General features: G+C 38.7%; 1 protein-coding gene across 2 annotated transcripts in view; it reads right to left on the bottom strand.

Moving 5' to 3' along the window:
* Positions 1 to 16,330, bottom strand: part of NALCN (sodium leak channel, non-selective) — a 237,133-nt gene that overhangs the window by 27,067 nt on the left and 193,736 nt on the right. For both annotated transcript variants that reach the window (XM_087726865.1, XM_087726866.1), the window contains 8 exons: positions 9,000 to 9,073; positions 8,349 to 8,450; positions 7,457 to 7,526; positions 5,376 to 5,467; positions 2,765 to 2,887; positions 1,226 to 1,282; positions 893 to 1,013; positions 297 to 428 (listed from right to left, as the gene is read on the bottom strand). In XM_087726865.1, the coding sequence (XP_087582991.1) occupies positions 297 to 428; positions 893 to 1,013; positions 1,226 to 1,282; positions 2,765 to 2,887; positions 5,376 to 5,467; positions 7,457 to 7,526; positions 8,349 to 8,450; positions 9,000 to 9,073 (771 nt within the window). The remainder of the gene's footprint in view (positions 1 to 296; positions 429 to 892; positions 1,014 to 1,225; positions 1,283 to 2,764; positions 2,888 to 5,375; positions 5,468 to 7,456; positions 7,527 to 8,348; positions 8,451 to 8,999; positions 9,074 to 16,330) is intronic.

The following is a 16,330-nucleotide window of genomic DNA, read 5'->3' as shown; positions in this document are numbered from 1 at the left end:
ATTCTGTTGAGGACTACACATTGAGTATGATTCATCATCTGTAAAATAAAACCTTTAGCACCATGATGAAAATAAAGCAATGGAACTTCTTTGTTTATTTTAAATATTCATAGTCCCCAGGCAGTATATTTTTGCAAATATGTTAAGTCTAATTATTTATATATTATAAATATTCAATTGAAGGTACTCTGAACTTTGTATGAAACTGACATCAATAGGGATACAAATTATTTTTAACTCTTATCATAGGTCCTACTTTTTACTGGTTTGAATTAACTTTAAGAACAAAAACTTACAAGGTATATAAAAATATCCATGACACCTCCGAAATCTCTGATGACTGCCGTCGGTGTAAAAAACAATCCATCAGCCATAATCTTCAAGTTAAGTTCAATACTCATAAATATTACAAAAACATATTCAGCAATCTGAAAAACAAAGAAAAAACATTGACAGAATAACAGTAAGACAGGGGTGTCAAACTCATGGCCCGTGGGCTGGGGTGCTTAAATCCTAGGAATATCAAAGGATGAGCCTGTGGTGCCTCTGCTGCCAAAAATGGACCGAAAATGCATGGACCCTCCTGTACCTTTTTCCCCCCTCCATGCCGTCCAGCAGTACTCTGCTGGCCGAAAAGGGGCTGCACAGAGGCCTTGGGAAGCCCATTTTCACTGATAGCGAAAACAAGGTGAGGGGGGCTGTGTGTAGCCCCCCCCATGCCTGATTTTGGTTGCTAAAGTGCTGCAGGAGACATCCATGCTTCCCCCCCACTCCCTGCCATCCCCCCGCTGGCCCACAAAGAAGAACTACAATGCTGATCCACCCTCGAAGAAATCCAATTTGACACCCCTGCAAAATACTATATCCAAACCAATTATTTTCAGAAAATTACCTGTAAAGTAGGTGCATGCATTACTCTTCGAAAAGGGGATTCAAACATCATTGAAATACAGGAACATATGGTGACAATGATCATTACCCAGTCTAGATAAGTAACCAATCCCAGCAAATCACTGCAAAATAAAATGGAACACACTAAGTGGCAATGAGACTCCAGAAATTATAAATATCAGTCAAATATAAGTTGGACTAGTGAAAATAAGAGAATCTTTCATAATGTTGAATCTTAGAAATAATTATTCTAAGAAAACACTTTCCAGAGAAATATAAGTTTGGAAAAAAGTGTACATCAATATAGAAAATGCATAAATTCATTTATGCTTACTAAAGTTGATGATATTTTGTGTTTTTAACTGCTCCAGTAACAGGATCTGTTTTAGAGCTGTAACAGAGAAGAAAAACAACGTTTAGATTATTGTTCAATTTTTATTATACAAAACTGTCTCACAAATATACAAGACAATCCACATTAGAAATGAAGAGTATTTTAAAAAATAAACAAACAAACAATAACAGAACTACAAATTCATAGCTATTTGAGGATTGAACATTTTCATTTATGACCCCACTGTTCACAGAAATTGACTAAAATATCATACCAATTTCTTAAATCTAATGTTAATAGATATAGTTTAGACTGAGACCTAATTTTAAAACAGACTTAATTTTAGGCACTGGGAACATATAAGGACAACTTTTGTCTCTTTAATTAACAGCTACATTGTCTACCCATGAATGGAAACAGAATTTGTGATTTAATAGGTCTTGTGAAATAGCAAGACAATTTATATTGTATTTTATTCTTTTAGTTCAAATCTAAGTCCCTAAATCCATCCTCAACCTGGTGCTATCCAATATCTTGTTTTGTATCTCTGGGAATTGATGTTCCAGTTCACCTGGAAAGAACTGGGTGGCAGCAGGTATTCCTTCACTGTTGCAAAGTTTGTATGGCTCTGGCTTTGTACCACACCACTTCTGTTTAAATTGTCATGACTATCCCCAAAATAATCTTTGTTTTAGCGGAGCACATGCAGTTTTTCTCAGGGAGGGCTTTGGAGTCCAGGCATACTGCTGGCTGACTGGAAGGCTTTGGGAGAACTATAAAACAGGGCTGCACTGTTGTGGGTTTGCAGGGGTTCAGGAGAACCTCTAGCTAAGATTCTTAGCAGTTCAGAGAACTCCCAAATCCCACTCCTGGCTGGCCCCGCCCCTCCCCTCGCAGGAGTCTCCACATTGCCTGTTTTGGATGCAAGTAAGTGCAGGGTGCACGCAAAGGCTTGGGGAGGGCAAAAATGTCTGGGAGGCTGTTTTCACCCTCCTGGAGGCTCAGAGAAAGCCTCCGGAGCCTGAGGAGGGCAAAAACAGCCCCCCGTCATGGTGCAGGAGGCCAACTAGGCCATGCCCACATGGCCATGCCCAACCAGCAACTGGGCAGAGAACCCCTTGCTAAAAATTTTTTTATAGCCCACCCCTGCTATAAAGTACAAAGTGAGGGAATGCTCTTCTCTATCAGCTCCCACATTTGAAATCTTGCACAATATTCAAATGGGTGTCAAGGGCAACCTGCACAGAAATCATGATGACATTCTGATCCCTGAATTCATTTGCAAATGTTGAAAAAAGAAAAACAATTTTGTCAATTTATGTTTCAAAAGCAGTGCATACAGATCTCCCAGTTTCTGTTTATGGTTGAAAGAATAAAACAAATAAAATAAAAGCAAGAAACATTTGCAAAATACATAATTGCTGGATATGTTAAAATGTCTCTGATTAGTTATTGATGGTATTTTGCAGAAGCTTTTTAATAACAGAATACAGTGAATCAAAACAAGTGAATCAAATCATATGCTACACATATACTTACGCATTAAAGCGAGCTCTAACTACAACGCGGCAGAAATTCCTAAATCTGTGCTCCCGACCCACTATGAAAAGAGGCTTGTCAAAATAGGGGTGATTCTCCCGCAACTCTTCTTCCTGAACTTTTCTTTCAAGAACAACATGATTACAGAGTCAGCAATCAATAAACACATTTTCCCCCTAATTTCTTTTGGATAGCAGCAATATCACAGTATAGTATAATTGAGACCGTGTTAAATGTGGGCTTTAGAAAGCCTCTGGTCAAGAGATGGTATTCAGCTTGTTCTCTCTGGTTTGGTGAACCAGTAGCGGTGGCTGCAGGAGGCTCCCCCCCCTCCTGACATAATGCGTGAGCACTGTGCATGTGCAGACGAGGCCCGTGCGATCACATTTGTGAACTGGTAGGGAAGGTAAGTGAATCCCACCGCTGCTCTGGTCAGCTATGATGATTATTCAATGGTTACTATCAAGTAGCTAGGAACTAAACAAATACAAAGAGTCCTATAGGCAAGACCCAGAGGGTGAACCAACAAGATTTCAATGCATACATTCCCTTTTTATGTGAAAAGTTCACAGAATTGTTGAGAAGCTGAATCTGCTTCTTAATGAAAGGGCCACCTTGAAGGAAACATGGAGCAATGCTAGAAAGTGCTCTTGAGGAAGAAATGGTTCTCTCTTCAGAGATCTTGAACAAGAGTTCTAAGAATCTTTCAAACCAGAACTTGTTTGTTTGCTTGGTAGTAGGGAAACAATCACACTGATGATGTTACCTATTTGGGCAATGAAACGTCTGCAAATGAAAACAAAGCTCAGAGCACGCAAGACTCTGTATATGGACTCAGTTACAAGTGCTCATGGGTGCACTCTTGGACCAGGTTTGTTTTGGGGACAATCTAGCAATGTGGTTACTAAGAGTTGATACTAACCTGATGGTACATAATCAGTCAACTAACATTTGTGAGGCACATTGGAAAAGTACTGGAAAAGCAGCTATAAATATAGAAAAAAAAATCCAAGCTAACCCTTGTTTTATTTAACTATTTGCTTGCTGTTTTTCCCATTCAGCTTCTCATAGCTTTCAGCCACCAGTTCAAAATCAAGTCCAACAACAACCATGGTTTCCTTGAGATGGAGATTATACAATTGAGTATCATTCAGATATTAGTGATACCTCCACCCAGTGCTGATACATAATCTTTCCAAATAGTGGCTTCATGTAGACCAAGGATCCCCAACCTTTGGATTCTACAGACCAGCAGCGGTGGTGGCTTTGGCGATTTTGACAGCAGGGGGAGTATTTCATGTGCGCAACCTAAATCCTGTGCATGTGCAAATGAAGCTTTGTGCATTTGCCCACCACTTTGGTGGCTTGGTGCCCAATGGTCAGCAGCCCTGTAGCAGTCCGTGGCCTGGGGGTTGGGGACCCTTGATGTAGACCTTAAGCATGGTTGTCCCACCGCACCCCCAGCTCTCTACTTTGGAGTTCTTGTAAAGTTGACTTGTTTCCCAATCATTTCCTGAAACCGGTCTTCAAGGAGAAGAACACAGTAAGACAGTGTTTCTCACAAGCAACTTTCACAGTTCAGAAGGATACCATGTTCAATTGAACTGAAGGTTGTTGAAAGAATCAGTAAGACTGGAAAAGTTGCACTCCCACATTGCGGTTCCACCACAGATCATCTCTTGGAAGGAGCATTGCAACTTCCACTCTGTAACCAGGCCTGAATCCTGACCAACAAACATTCAGATAATCTTTAGGATTTTATGTGGTTAAGTACTATCCCAATGTTGTGGCTCACCAGATTTAGACAGTGAGGAGGGTGGGAGGAACATGGGCCAGTCCTGGAGTCTGGGGAAGGCTCTGATGAGTGCTCTGCATCGGAGGCATAGATGGGGCCAGGGCCCTCTGATAGCTATCAGTTGCCTTTGGAGTCAGACATCAGGGGGCAGATAAACTGCTGGAGCCTGATCCTAGTGTTGCCAGACGAAGGGAACAGCTAAGGAACAAGGATTGACTTGGGAGTAAGGCCACAGGTGGACGGTGAATGGCCCCTCCCATAGGGAATAAAAGAGGAGTGAAATGGAAGGGGTGTTTGCAGGAAACAATGAGTTCATTCCTGCATTCTTGCCTAGTATTGTGGCGTCTGAAAGATATTGGCTTGGCCACTCAAAACTTGATAAAGGTCAGTAATTATGAACTATCTTGAAAGACTGTGGGTTGGGACTTTGATGGAGAGGAACACTGTAAATGAAAGGGGTTTATTATGATGAGGACTTAGCTTCCTGCTGCTGGGGAACCCTAGGTCAGCGCACCCAACCACTTCATCTCATAGAGAAGGTTGGACACTGAGTGATAATGGCCTAAATATGCCACTAACTGTTATGATTGCAAGGTCTCAGAAGATGTATGTTCAGCAAGGAATGCCCCTTTTAAAACGATGCTGACCTTTGAGATTTATGCATATCTATAAAGAAATGCTTGATTCCACTCATAAGCAATTTGTTCAGATTTAATCAATCAATGGAGTAACCACTTAAAATTCACGAAGTAATAAATGCCTAACTGGGATTCAGATCTGTCTTATATATTGATATAAAAGTTACATTTAAAATACCTTTTCATTTCTGCTTGTTCTTTCTTTTCTTGGATCATTTTTATTTCACTGTCTTCCCTTTGTGCATTTCTGTATCTCACTGTATTAGAATGCTGGAAGAAAAATGTTTTTTAAACTTGTTTTCCATTTTTTACTATAAAAGTTAACGGTATGCAATTGCACAACACTTTTAAAAGAGAAAAAGAAAGTTTTTACTCTGGGTTGGGAGAAAATAATATCTATCATTATTTTTGATCAGCTATTTATTGTTAAACATTTTCTCTACAAGTCTGCATTTTAATTATTGCATTGATCCAGTTAAATTTAAGCATGTTTGAAGATATTACTGAGTTTATTAATTCAGCACTGAAGTAGCTGTTAGTGAGTTAGAAATTACATTTAATTTCTATGATTGGTAATAATGGTAATTGAGCAACAATTTATTTCGATTTTAGGAGCAACAATCAATCCAATAAAATAGAACAAGTGGCCCTGACTTGGTAGAAACAAGAATGTAGCCAGTCTGAATATTACAGAAATATTGTTGTCGGCGCACTTTTGACATCGCGGTTTTAGCGCCACGGTTTCGTCGGCGTGCTTTTATCGTTCGGACATTTGTCGGGTCACGCAATATAATAAAATCACATTCCCCCCCACACCTCCTACCCTGGCAACAGCAGTTCACAAGGGCCATTTAATGGGCTCCATCCTGCTCTGGGTTCCCCAGACCCGCTTGCAGAACCAGGTATTCAGTGCCTTCCAGAAGAGTATTAGAGTGGGAACAATTCTAATTTTGGGGGGAATGACAGAGAAGGCCATTCTTCTGGGTCCCACCAGGTGTATCTCGCTCGAGGATGGGACTCAAACATTCTCTATCTCCCCACAGTGATGGAATATCCTTAGTTTCCTAGAGTTGATCCACTTGGAAGGATGTTGATTATAGAAGGTTAAGGGAGCTTTGAATAGCTTTAGGCATAGCAAATCTACTTTGTCAGAATTGGGATTCTAGAGAAATAAGGCTGGCTTCACTATGAAGCAGCATTCGGAACCCAATAGAGTAGGTGAGTTGCTCCCGGTTCAGCCCGGTTTGGCCGAAGTGGTAGTGGAATTCAGGCCTGGGTCGCAGAACTGGCAGCAACCCAGGCTTGCCACGCCCCCAAACTGGTTCCCTTGCGGACACTGGGCCACCGCCATTTTGGTTTTTAGTGAATGTGCGTACGCAGTTCACTGTAAATTGTTCTGCGCATATGGGAAAAACAGTTTAAACAGCACACACATGCAGTGAGGTTGCAAACCGGTAGTAAAACTGGTAGCAACTCACCCCTGCAATGGATCACCCTCAGAAACTTGCATTGGTGTTTTCTCAAAATGTATAGATATTTTATAAGCACAGGACTTAACTGTTTTGTCCAGCAAAGGGTTGAGGATATGAGGGCCTCCAATTAGATAGAAAAAAACACACACATTGTAGATAATTACCTTGGCTTTTCGTATGTGTAACATGAAGGATTTGAGTGTCGGTAAATATGCCCAGACTATCTCATTTGTTCTGAACATGTTCACTAATATTCCATTTACTGTTGATATTTTTGATAGGAACTTAAGTTCAGCTTTGATTTAATTTATGGTACATCTTTCTTTCTCACAATTAGTTGTGAAGGACAATAACGCTCATCTTAATCCCACCACTGGGAAGGAATGAGTAGGCAGTATCATCTGCATAAAGTTAAGACAAGGATTTGTCTAGTGGCCAAACATGATGTCTGTCTGTATGCTATATGCAATTTTGCTAATGAAGAAACAGCTGTCATCTCACCCAAGTACCGTAGTATTCCAGGAAAGATGTGATGGATTATTATGAATTCTGACCCAGCTGGAGATGTCTTTTATTCCAAATTATAATTCCCAGGCACAATTTACTTTGCATATTTGTGAACTGAGATTCAGTTACCATGTAATGAATGCACAAAAGAATGCACTCAAATGTAACACCAGCATTACAGAGTTTAAAAAAATCTGTGTTATAAGATCCAAGGTATTTTAAACTTCATTCTGTTTTTAGTTTTACTTAGGTATGACTCAGACTATTCACTTAAACTTACATCTTGAGTTAATGTTTCAAGAGACTTTCCTCTGCTGATTCGCTGACTGTTGGAGCCGTGCCTTAGTGACCTGAAAAAATGACATTCATTTGGTGAAAAAAACTAAGATCACTGAGCATGCATCAGTGGAACAACAGACCTTGCAATTATGGGTTTGATTTTGCATTACACTCAGCTGCATCTTACTTTCTACAATTGGTGGCTTTTATTTGTTTTGGATTACAATTCCCACATCGGCTGGGAATAAGGACAGCTGAAGATCAATCATGACAGCTGAAGCTGGAGGTGCTAAGGAAGTAGGGAAGTAAGAAGTTGTACCTACAGTGCAGAATTAATAGTTGTACTAATCCAGGGGTGTCAAACTCACATAGTCATGGCGGTGTCACGTGACATAGCGGGACTTCCCCCCCTTCGCTAAACCAGGTGTGGGTGTGGCCAGTGCATGACGCCTCCAGCCCACGGCGCCTGGGAGTTTGACAGCCCTGTACTAGTCCAAAGAGATGGTTCATTTTTTTCCTTTTCTCAAGAGACACAAATGATTTAAAAAGTGATGATGTGAAAAGTGGAAAGGTTAACTAATATAGTACATCACTGAACTAATCCATAAATCCTGCGAGGGCAGTTGAACAATAAAGGTCATGATTGGATCACCCTGTTTACAGAATTTTTTTCCTGACTTTTGCAACCAGAACTTGGATATTTTGAAAACAATTATATTTAAAATATAAGAGTTTTCTATTATGATAATGTCATTATTATTATTGCAATAAAAATACAGCTGTCATTTGTTATGAACTAATTCTAATTTACTCATGTTTGCTGTGTAACTTACAAGAATTTTAACTTCTACTTTTAACGTGTCCTTAAAAGGTTTTTATTGAATTCTTCTTACCTGCGTTCTTGGCGTATATGATGCTGAACACTAAGAATAGATCGTTCTTTTGCAGGCTGTCCCTCAAGAGATCCACTAAGCATACGCTGATGAGTACAGGCTCTAGGTAAACAGATACTATGATAAGTAATAATTAGGGATATACAGCATTTAGGAAATAACTTTGAATGTTTGAATGTAACATTGGTGGGAAATCTTTCAAAGAACCTACATAATTTTCTGGGATCATGGAAATGACACAGTTGTCTTAAAGAATTCCAGATTTACATCTGCACCATCATGCTCCAAAGTATTGTTTTAAAATTGAACTTGAAACATGCATAGCCAGGAAACTGCAGCTCTCAGGAAGGATAGGAGACAGCTTTCTCAAACATTGTCTATGCAAGGGATGGAAAAGTTTGAATAATAAATGCCATTTTTCAAGATAGGATGAAAAGAGCTAGATCAAGACTAATTCACTAAGTCAGCTGTCAGTAAATCTCACCACTAAAATGGCAACCTTCTTCACTCATCTCATTCTTGATTTAGACTTAGCCATTGTGTGGAACTTGGATCTCAAGCTGCAAACTGTGATGCATTGCATTTTACATTGCTTTCATTTTATATGAAACCTACTCATAATGAAGGGACCCTCAAATCCCCCTTTAATACCTAAGAATTTTATTGATTGCAGATTCCTTCTCCAGAAGGTTTCTTGCCCTAATGCTGAAAACAGATTTGCGAAGCTGTAAAAGAAAAGGAAACCAACTTTATTGACAGTCTTAGTACTTAGACTATGTTGTTTAAAACCTTAGCTACTGAAATCAAATGGAAGCTGACAAATGCTATTACGGTGAACCAAGAATTATTTTTGTTTGTTTTGAATTTGGATTTCATCTGGAAGATGATTTGGAACCAATAATTTTAGGGTAAAGTTTCTATTCTATACCATATAGTACCATATTTTCTACCATATACCTTAGTATATTGGCATACTATGCTCATCATTAGTGAAAATAAAGATCATGTATAAATAAGTATAATTATTAATGATCATCTACAAATTATCCAGGCAGTTTTTTGACAAATTAATAAGATTTCTCTTTCAAAAATGAAAACAGTCCTGAAATAATAAAACAGGATATCAGACTCTCCCTCTGGTTTCCAATCTCTATATTCAATAATATGACATCTCAATATGTGTCGCTAATTGTCCCACATGGCAAGTTGGCCACAGCTAATCATCCCATGGTGAATTGTTGAAGGGATATGGAGGGGCAGAAGCTGCAGCCAATGAGTGGCAGGGGAGGATCAGTAAGGAAGGGGTGGATGGGGAGGAAGGCCTGCAGTGGGTCGGCTGGAGTAGGAGAGCTGGAGTGAAGTGGGTGGGGCCAGGCACCTGTGGCCAATTGTTCTATTCTGGTCCCGGTGTTGGGGATTTGGCAGGGTTGTGGAAATTTTGTATCTAAAGAATCCAGAGCCTTATCTTCCATCATGTTCTTCAGTAAGAAAGACTCTGACATCTACTATGCTGCTATGTTGTGAATATGATGCTGGATTTCTCCAATGAAACTTTGCTCGTGGAATTATATTGCAGGCTCCTTTGAAAGAAAGATTCCATCTAGTTTATATGCATTCTCTGAACATTCTGGGGATTTAGTATGTTAACATGTGCATTGAAAAATCTTCACAAGAATTACACCAGAAACTTTTATTGAAACATAGAAAAGCAGTTTAAAGTTCTTTTTATTTTTAATGCCAAATCTTCCCATGCTTATTTTGTAATATGCTAAATCCAGTTTTATGAATATAGAGCATACCTGCCTTTAAGAAAAACACTGATTAAGAGAGAAAATCTGCCAGACCTATAAGGATTATAAAATTGCTTCAAGGAGGACAGATGGTTTCAAAAGAAAGAAAAGATAAGCATACATTCGATATATGAATGGGAAGCTGTCATATTTGACAACAACCCAGATGTCATAGAAAACAAAAAAATACATTTCTATATGAAAACATGAATGTAAAATACAATGTTGATAATGAGGATAATAATAATAATAATAATAATAATAATAATAATAAATCGCGCAGACTGATTATAAATTGCGGCACAATTCAGTAGCACAAATGATCCATTGGAATTTGTGCAAAAATTATAATATTAAAACAGCAACAAACTGGTGGGAACATCAGCCTGAAAAACTCACCGAAAATCAGATGGTCAAGATCTTGTGGGATTTCCGTATACAAACCGACAAAACACTGGCGCATAATACACCAGACATCACACTGGTTGAGAAAAATAAGGTCACAATCATAGACATTGCAATACCAGGTGATAGCAGGGTCGCCGAGAAGGAACATGAAAAAATAGCAAAATACCAGGACTTAAAAATCGAAATTCAACGACTATGGCACAAACCAGCAGTGATAATTCCAGTGGTAATTGGCACACTGGGTGCTATACCAAAAGCACTGGAATTACATTTAAAACAGTTAAAAATTGACAAAATCACCATCAGTCAAATGCAAAAAGCCGCACTGCTCGGATCTGAACGCATATTACGAAAATACGTTACGACATCCTAGGCCCCTGGGTGGGGCCCGACTAGTAACCAATGCCAAATCCGGCAAAACAACTGGCCGCTGTGATACAATTGTACAATAATAATAATAATAATAATAATAATAATAATAATAATAATAATAATAATAATGATAATAATAATAATAATGCACTACAGTTTACATCCACGTGGTGATACTGATAGACTATATCTGCACCGAAAATCAGGTGGCAGAGGATTATTACAAGTGAAGCAAACAGTTGAAGAAGAAAAACATGCACTGGCTGATTATTTAAAAGACACTCAAGAACATCTATTAATCGAAGTAAAGAACAAAAATCTACTGAAGGCCCAACAGACAAAACAAGAATACAGAAAAGATGTGATAAAATCAAGAATGGAGAGTTGGCAGAACAAAGCACTGCATGGTCAATTTCTGGAAAAAATAAAAGATAAAGTGGACAGTGAACAAACTTGGTTATGGTTAAAAACAGGTACATTAAAGAAAGAAACAGAGTCACTAATCCTGGCTGCGCAAGAACAAGCTATCCGCACAAATGCTATTAAGGCCAAAATCGAAAAATCCTCTGATGATGCCAAATGCAGACTTTGCAAAGAAGCTGATGAAACTGTTGATCACATACTCAGCTGCTGTAAAAAAATCGCGCAGACTGATTATAAATTGCGGCACAATTCAGTAGCACAAATGATCCATTGGAATTTGTGCAAAAATTATAATATTAAAACAGCAACAAACTGGTGGGAACATCAGCCTGAAAAAGTCACCGAAAATCAGATGGTCAAGATCTTGTGGGATTTCCGTATACAAACCGACAAAATACTGGCGCATAATACACCAGACATCACACTGGTTGAGAAAAATAAGGTCACAATCATAGACATCGCAATACCAGGTGATAGCAGGGTCGCCGAGAAGGAACATGAAAAAATCGCAAGATACCAGGACTTAAAAATCGAAATTCAACGACTATGGCACAAACCAGCAGTGGTAATTCCAGTGGTAATTGGCACACTGGGTGCTATTCCAAAAGCACTGGAATTACATTTAAAACAGTTAAAAATTGACAAAATCACCATCAGTCAAATGCAAAAAGCCGCACTGCTTGGATCTGCACGCATATTACGAAAATACGTTACGACGTCCTAGGCCCCTAGGTGGGGCCCGACTAGTAACCAATGCCAAATCCGGCAAAACAACTGGCCGCTGTGATACAATTGTATAATAATAATAAGCATAATACACCAGACATCACACTGGTTGAGAAAAATAAGGTCACAATCATAGACATCGGAATACCAGGTGATAGCAGGGTCGCCGAGAAGGAACATGAAAAAATCGCAAGATACCAGGACTTAAAAATCGAAATTCAATGACTATGGCACAAACCAGCAGTGATAATTCCAGTGGTAATTGGCACACTGGGTGCTATACCAAAAGCACTGGAATTACATTTAAAACAGTTAAACATTGACAAAATCACCATCAGTCAAATGCAAAAAGCCGCACTGCTTGGATCTGCACGCATATTACGAAAATACGTTACGACGTCCTAGGCCCCTGGGTGGGGCCCGACTAGTAACCAATGCCAAATCCGGCGAAACAACTGGCCGCTGTGATACAATTGTATAATAATAATAATAATAATAATAATAATAATAATAATAATAATAATAATAACAACAACAACAACAACAACAACAACAACAACAACAACAACTCCGCCGTTGCCGGTCCCAAGCCCGGATGAGAAAGGAGGAAGGTTGGGATCAGGTTGGCATCTGGTCCCGTAAAAAAAACCCCGCCAACCCATACAATATGGTGAAAAAAACGAATAAGAATTCCATACCGCATCAGTCGTCGCGCGGGTTAACAAGGGCCGCGGCGGATGTTTGGGTCCCTGGACATCCGTCGACAAGTGGGCTACAAGTGGACCAGCCAACAAAACGACAAAAATATAGTGCAGATGAAAACCGTGCCATAATGGCCTGTTACTACAACTCAGAGCCAGAAAAAAGAGGATATTTAAAGCGAATGTATGAATTATGGAAACAACAATATCCAGATTCAAATGTTAGTGAACAACGACTAGCAGATCAAAGGCGATTTATTATACGGAATAAAGTGTTTAGTGAAGTTGAACATGAGGAAATTCAGGCAAATTGCAAAACCCAAAAAACAATATCACAAGCGGAAATAACTGATATTCAAGACACAACTAAAGACACTATAGTAGAACTCCCAGAAGAAGCTCTCAGGGAGGAAATAACATCACCACCACTAGAACCAGTTATCACTGAACCAACTGATGAACTAACTCAAAAACAAAAAGAATTGAAGGATAAGATCATGGAGCATTTTCTGCTTAATGAGGAAAGGCAATGTTTACCATCACTAAAAACTGTGCCTAAGAAAATTTTGGCCCCTATCATGAAAATGGTTAATGCAGTGTTTTCAACAATTGAACCGGGATCCATCTTGGAAACAAACCAGTTAATGTACAGCGCAGCTGTAATAGTCACTAATGAACTAGGCATTAAAATTAAAGTACCTAGTCACACAACAGAAAAAGCATCAAAGCCAAAGTGGAAAATCCGTCTAGAACAAAAAATCAAAAAATTAAGGGCAGATGCTAGTAACTTAAAGAACATGCATGAGCAACGGCTTAAAAACAACAAAATCATAGATCGGCTAATCAGAAGATATAGATTGGATACAAGAAACATCAATGAAGCTGTAGAGATTGTAAAACAGCAGATAACAGCAACAGCTAGAAAAATTGAAAGATATGAGGCACGAATCATCCAATATAAACAAAATCAGCAATTTCGATCAGACCAACGGCGTTTTTATCAAAGTCTTAATGTGAATGGTGACACCAAAAGTGAAAAACCAGAAAAGCAGGCCACAGTTGAATTCTGGAAAGAATTGTGGGAAAATGCAAAGGACTACAACAAGGAAGCAAAGTGGATACATGACTTTGAGAAAAGCATTGGCAACAAACAAATGCAAGTATTAGAAATAACAACTGAGATGATCAAAAATCGAGTTAAAAAGGTAAAGAATTGGACATCACCTGGAAAGGACCAATTACATGGTTTCTGGCTCAAATATCTGACCAGCTTACATGCAATATTGGCCAGGCAACTGAATGAAATTTTACAAAAGGGCCAAATTGATGAATGGTTGACAACTGGAAAAACATACTTGATTCAGAAAGATCCAACTAAAGGAACAACACCTGAAAACTATAGACCAATAACATGCTTACCAACAACCTTCAAATTACTCACAGGCATTATTGCAGATAACATGATGGATTATTTGGAAACAAACAACATCTTGCCAGTAGAGCAAAAAGGCAACAAAAGAAGGAGCAGGGGCACAAAAGATCAGCTTCTAATTGATAAAATGATATTAGAAAATTGTAAGAACAGAAAAACGAACTTGAATATGGTCTGGATTGATTACAAAAAGGCATTTGACTCACTGCCACATAGTTGGATCATAAAATGCTTAGAAACAACTGGCATTAGCAAAAATATTACATCCTTTACTGAAAAGGCAATGAAACAATGGAGAACTGAGTTGGCAGTAGGGAATGAGAGCTACGGAATGGTTAATATCAAGCGAGGAATTTTCCAGGGTGATTCACTTTCACCTCTTCTCTTCATCATCGCAATGATCCCACTATCAGTAATCTTAAAAAAAATGAAATTAGGCTACCAAACAGCCAAAAAAGCTGAAAAAATTTCGCATTTACTATATATGGATGATTTGAAACTCTATGGAAAGTCAGAAATAGAAATCGAATCATTGACAAATACAGTCCGAGTATTCAGCACCGATATTTCAATGCAGTTTGGCATGGAAAAATGCGCCACTGTATCCATAAAAAGGGGCAAAATCACTGCATCTGAGGGAATTGAAATGCCCAATGGCCAACTAATTAAATGCAAAGAAAATGAAGCCTACAAATACTTAGGCATTCTGCAGTTGGATAACATCAAGCATGGAGAAGTAAAAACTATTGTCAGGCGAGAGTACACCAACAGAGTTAGGAAAATTTTGAAATCTAAATTGAATGGTGGAAATACAATCAAGGCCATAAATACCTGGGCAATACCAGTTATAAGATACACAGCTGGCATAGTTAACTGGACACAAGCTGATTTGGACCTTTTGGACCGAAAAACCAGGAAACTAATGACAATGCACTACAGTTTACATCCACGTGGTGATACTGATAGACTATATCTGCCCCGAAAATCAGGTGGCAGAGGATTATTACAAGTGAAGCAAACAGTTGAAGAAGAAAAACATGCACTGGCTGATTATTTAAAAGACACTCAAGAACATCTATTAATCGAAGTAAAGAACAAAAATCTACTGAAGGCCCAACAGACAAAACAAGAATACAGAAAAGATGTGATAAAATCAAGAATGGAGAGTTGGCAGAACAAAGCACTGCATGGTCAATTTCTGGAAAAAATAAAAGATAAAGTGGACAGTGAACAAACTTGGTTATGGTTAAAAACAGGTACATTAAAGAAAGAAACAGAGTCACTAATCCTGGCTGCGCAAGAACAAGCTATCCGCACAAATGCCATTAAGGCCAAAATCGAAAAATCCTCTGATGATGCCAAATGCAGACTTTGCAAAGAAGCTGATGAAACTGTTGATCACATACTCAGCTGCTGTAAAAAAATCGCGCAGACTGATTATAAATTGCGGCACAATTCAGTAGCACAAATGATCCATTGGAATTTGTGCAAAAATTATAATATTAAAACAGCAACAAACTGGTGGGAACATCAGCCTGAAAAAGTCACTGAAAATCAGATGGTCAAGATCTTGTGGGATTTCCGTATACAAACCGACAAAATACTGGCGCATAATACACCAGACATCACACTGGTTGAGAAAAATAAGGTCACAATCATAGACATCGCAATACCAGGTGATAGCAGGGTCGCCGAGAAGGAACATGAAAAAATCGCAAGATATCAGGACTTAAAAATCGAAATTCAACGACTATGGCACAAACCAGCAGTGGTAATTCCAGTGGTAATTGGCACACTGGGTGCTATTCCAAAACCACTGGAATTACATTTAAAACAGTTAAAAATTGACAAAATCACCATCAGTCAAATGCAAAAAGCCGCACTGCTTGGATCTGCACGCATATTACGAAAATACGTTACGACGTCCTAGGCCCCTGGGTGGGGCCCGACTAGTAACCAATGCCAAATCCGGCGAAACAACTGGCCGCTGTGATACAATTGTACAACAACAACAACAACAACAATAATAACAATAATAATAATAATAATAATAATAATAATAATAATAATAATAATAATAATAATAATAATGCTACAAAGATGGTTTGCAAGAAAAATGCTTCAGAGAAT

This window comes from Thamnophis sirtalis, unplaced genomic scaffold, assembly GCF_051295495.1.
Source record: "Thamnophis sirtalis isolate CommonGarterSnake01/CBP01778 unplaced genomic scaffold, rThaSir2_p1.2 scaffold_12, whole genome shotgun sequence".
Classification (NCBI taxonomy): domain Eukaryota; kingdom Metazoa; phylum Chordata; class Lepidosauria; order Squamata; family Natricidae; genus Thamnophis; species Thamnophis sirtalis.
The sequence above is the reverse complement of the archived record's forward strand: the minus strand, read 5'-3'. Positions and strand labels throughout refer to the sequence as shown.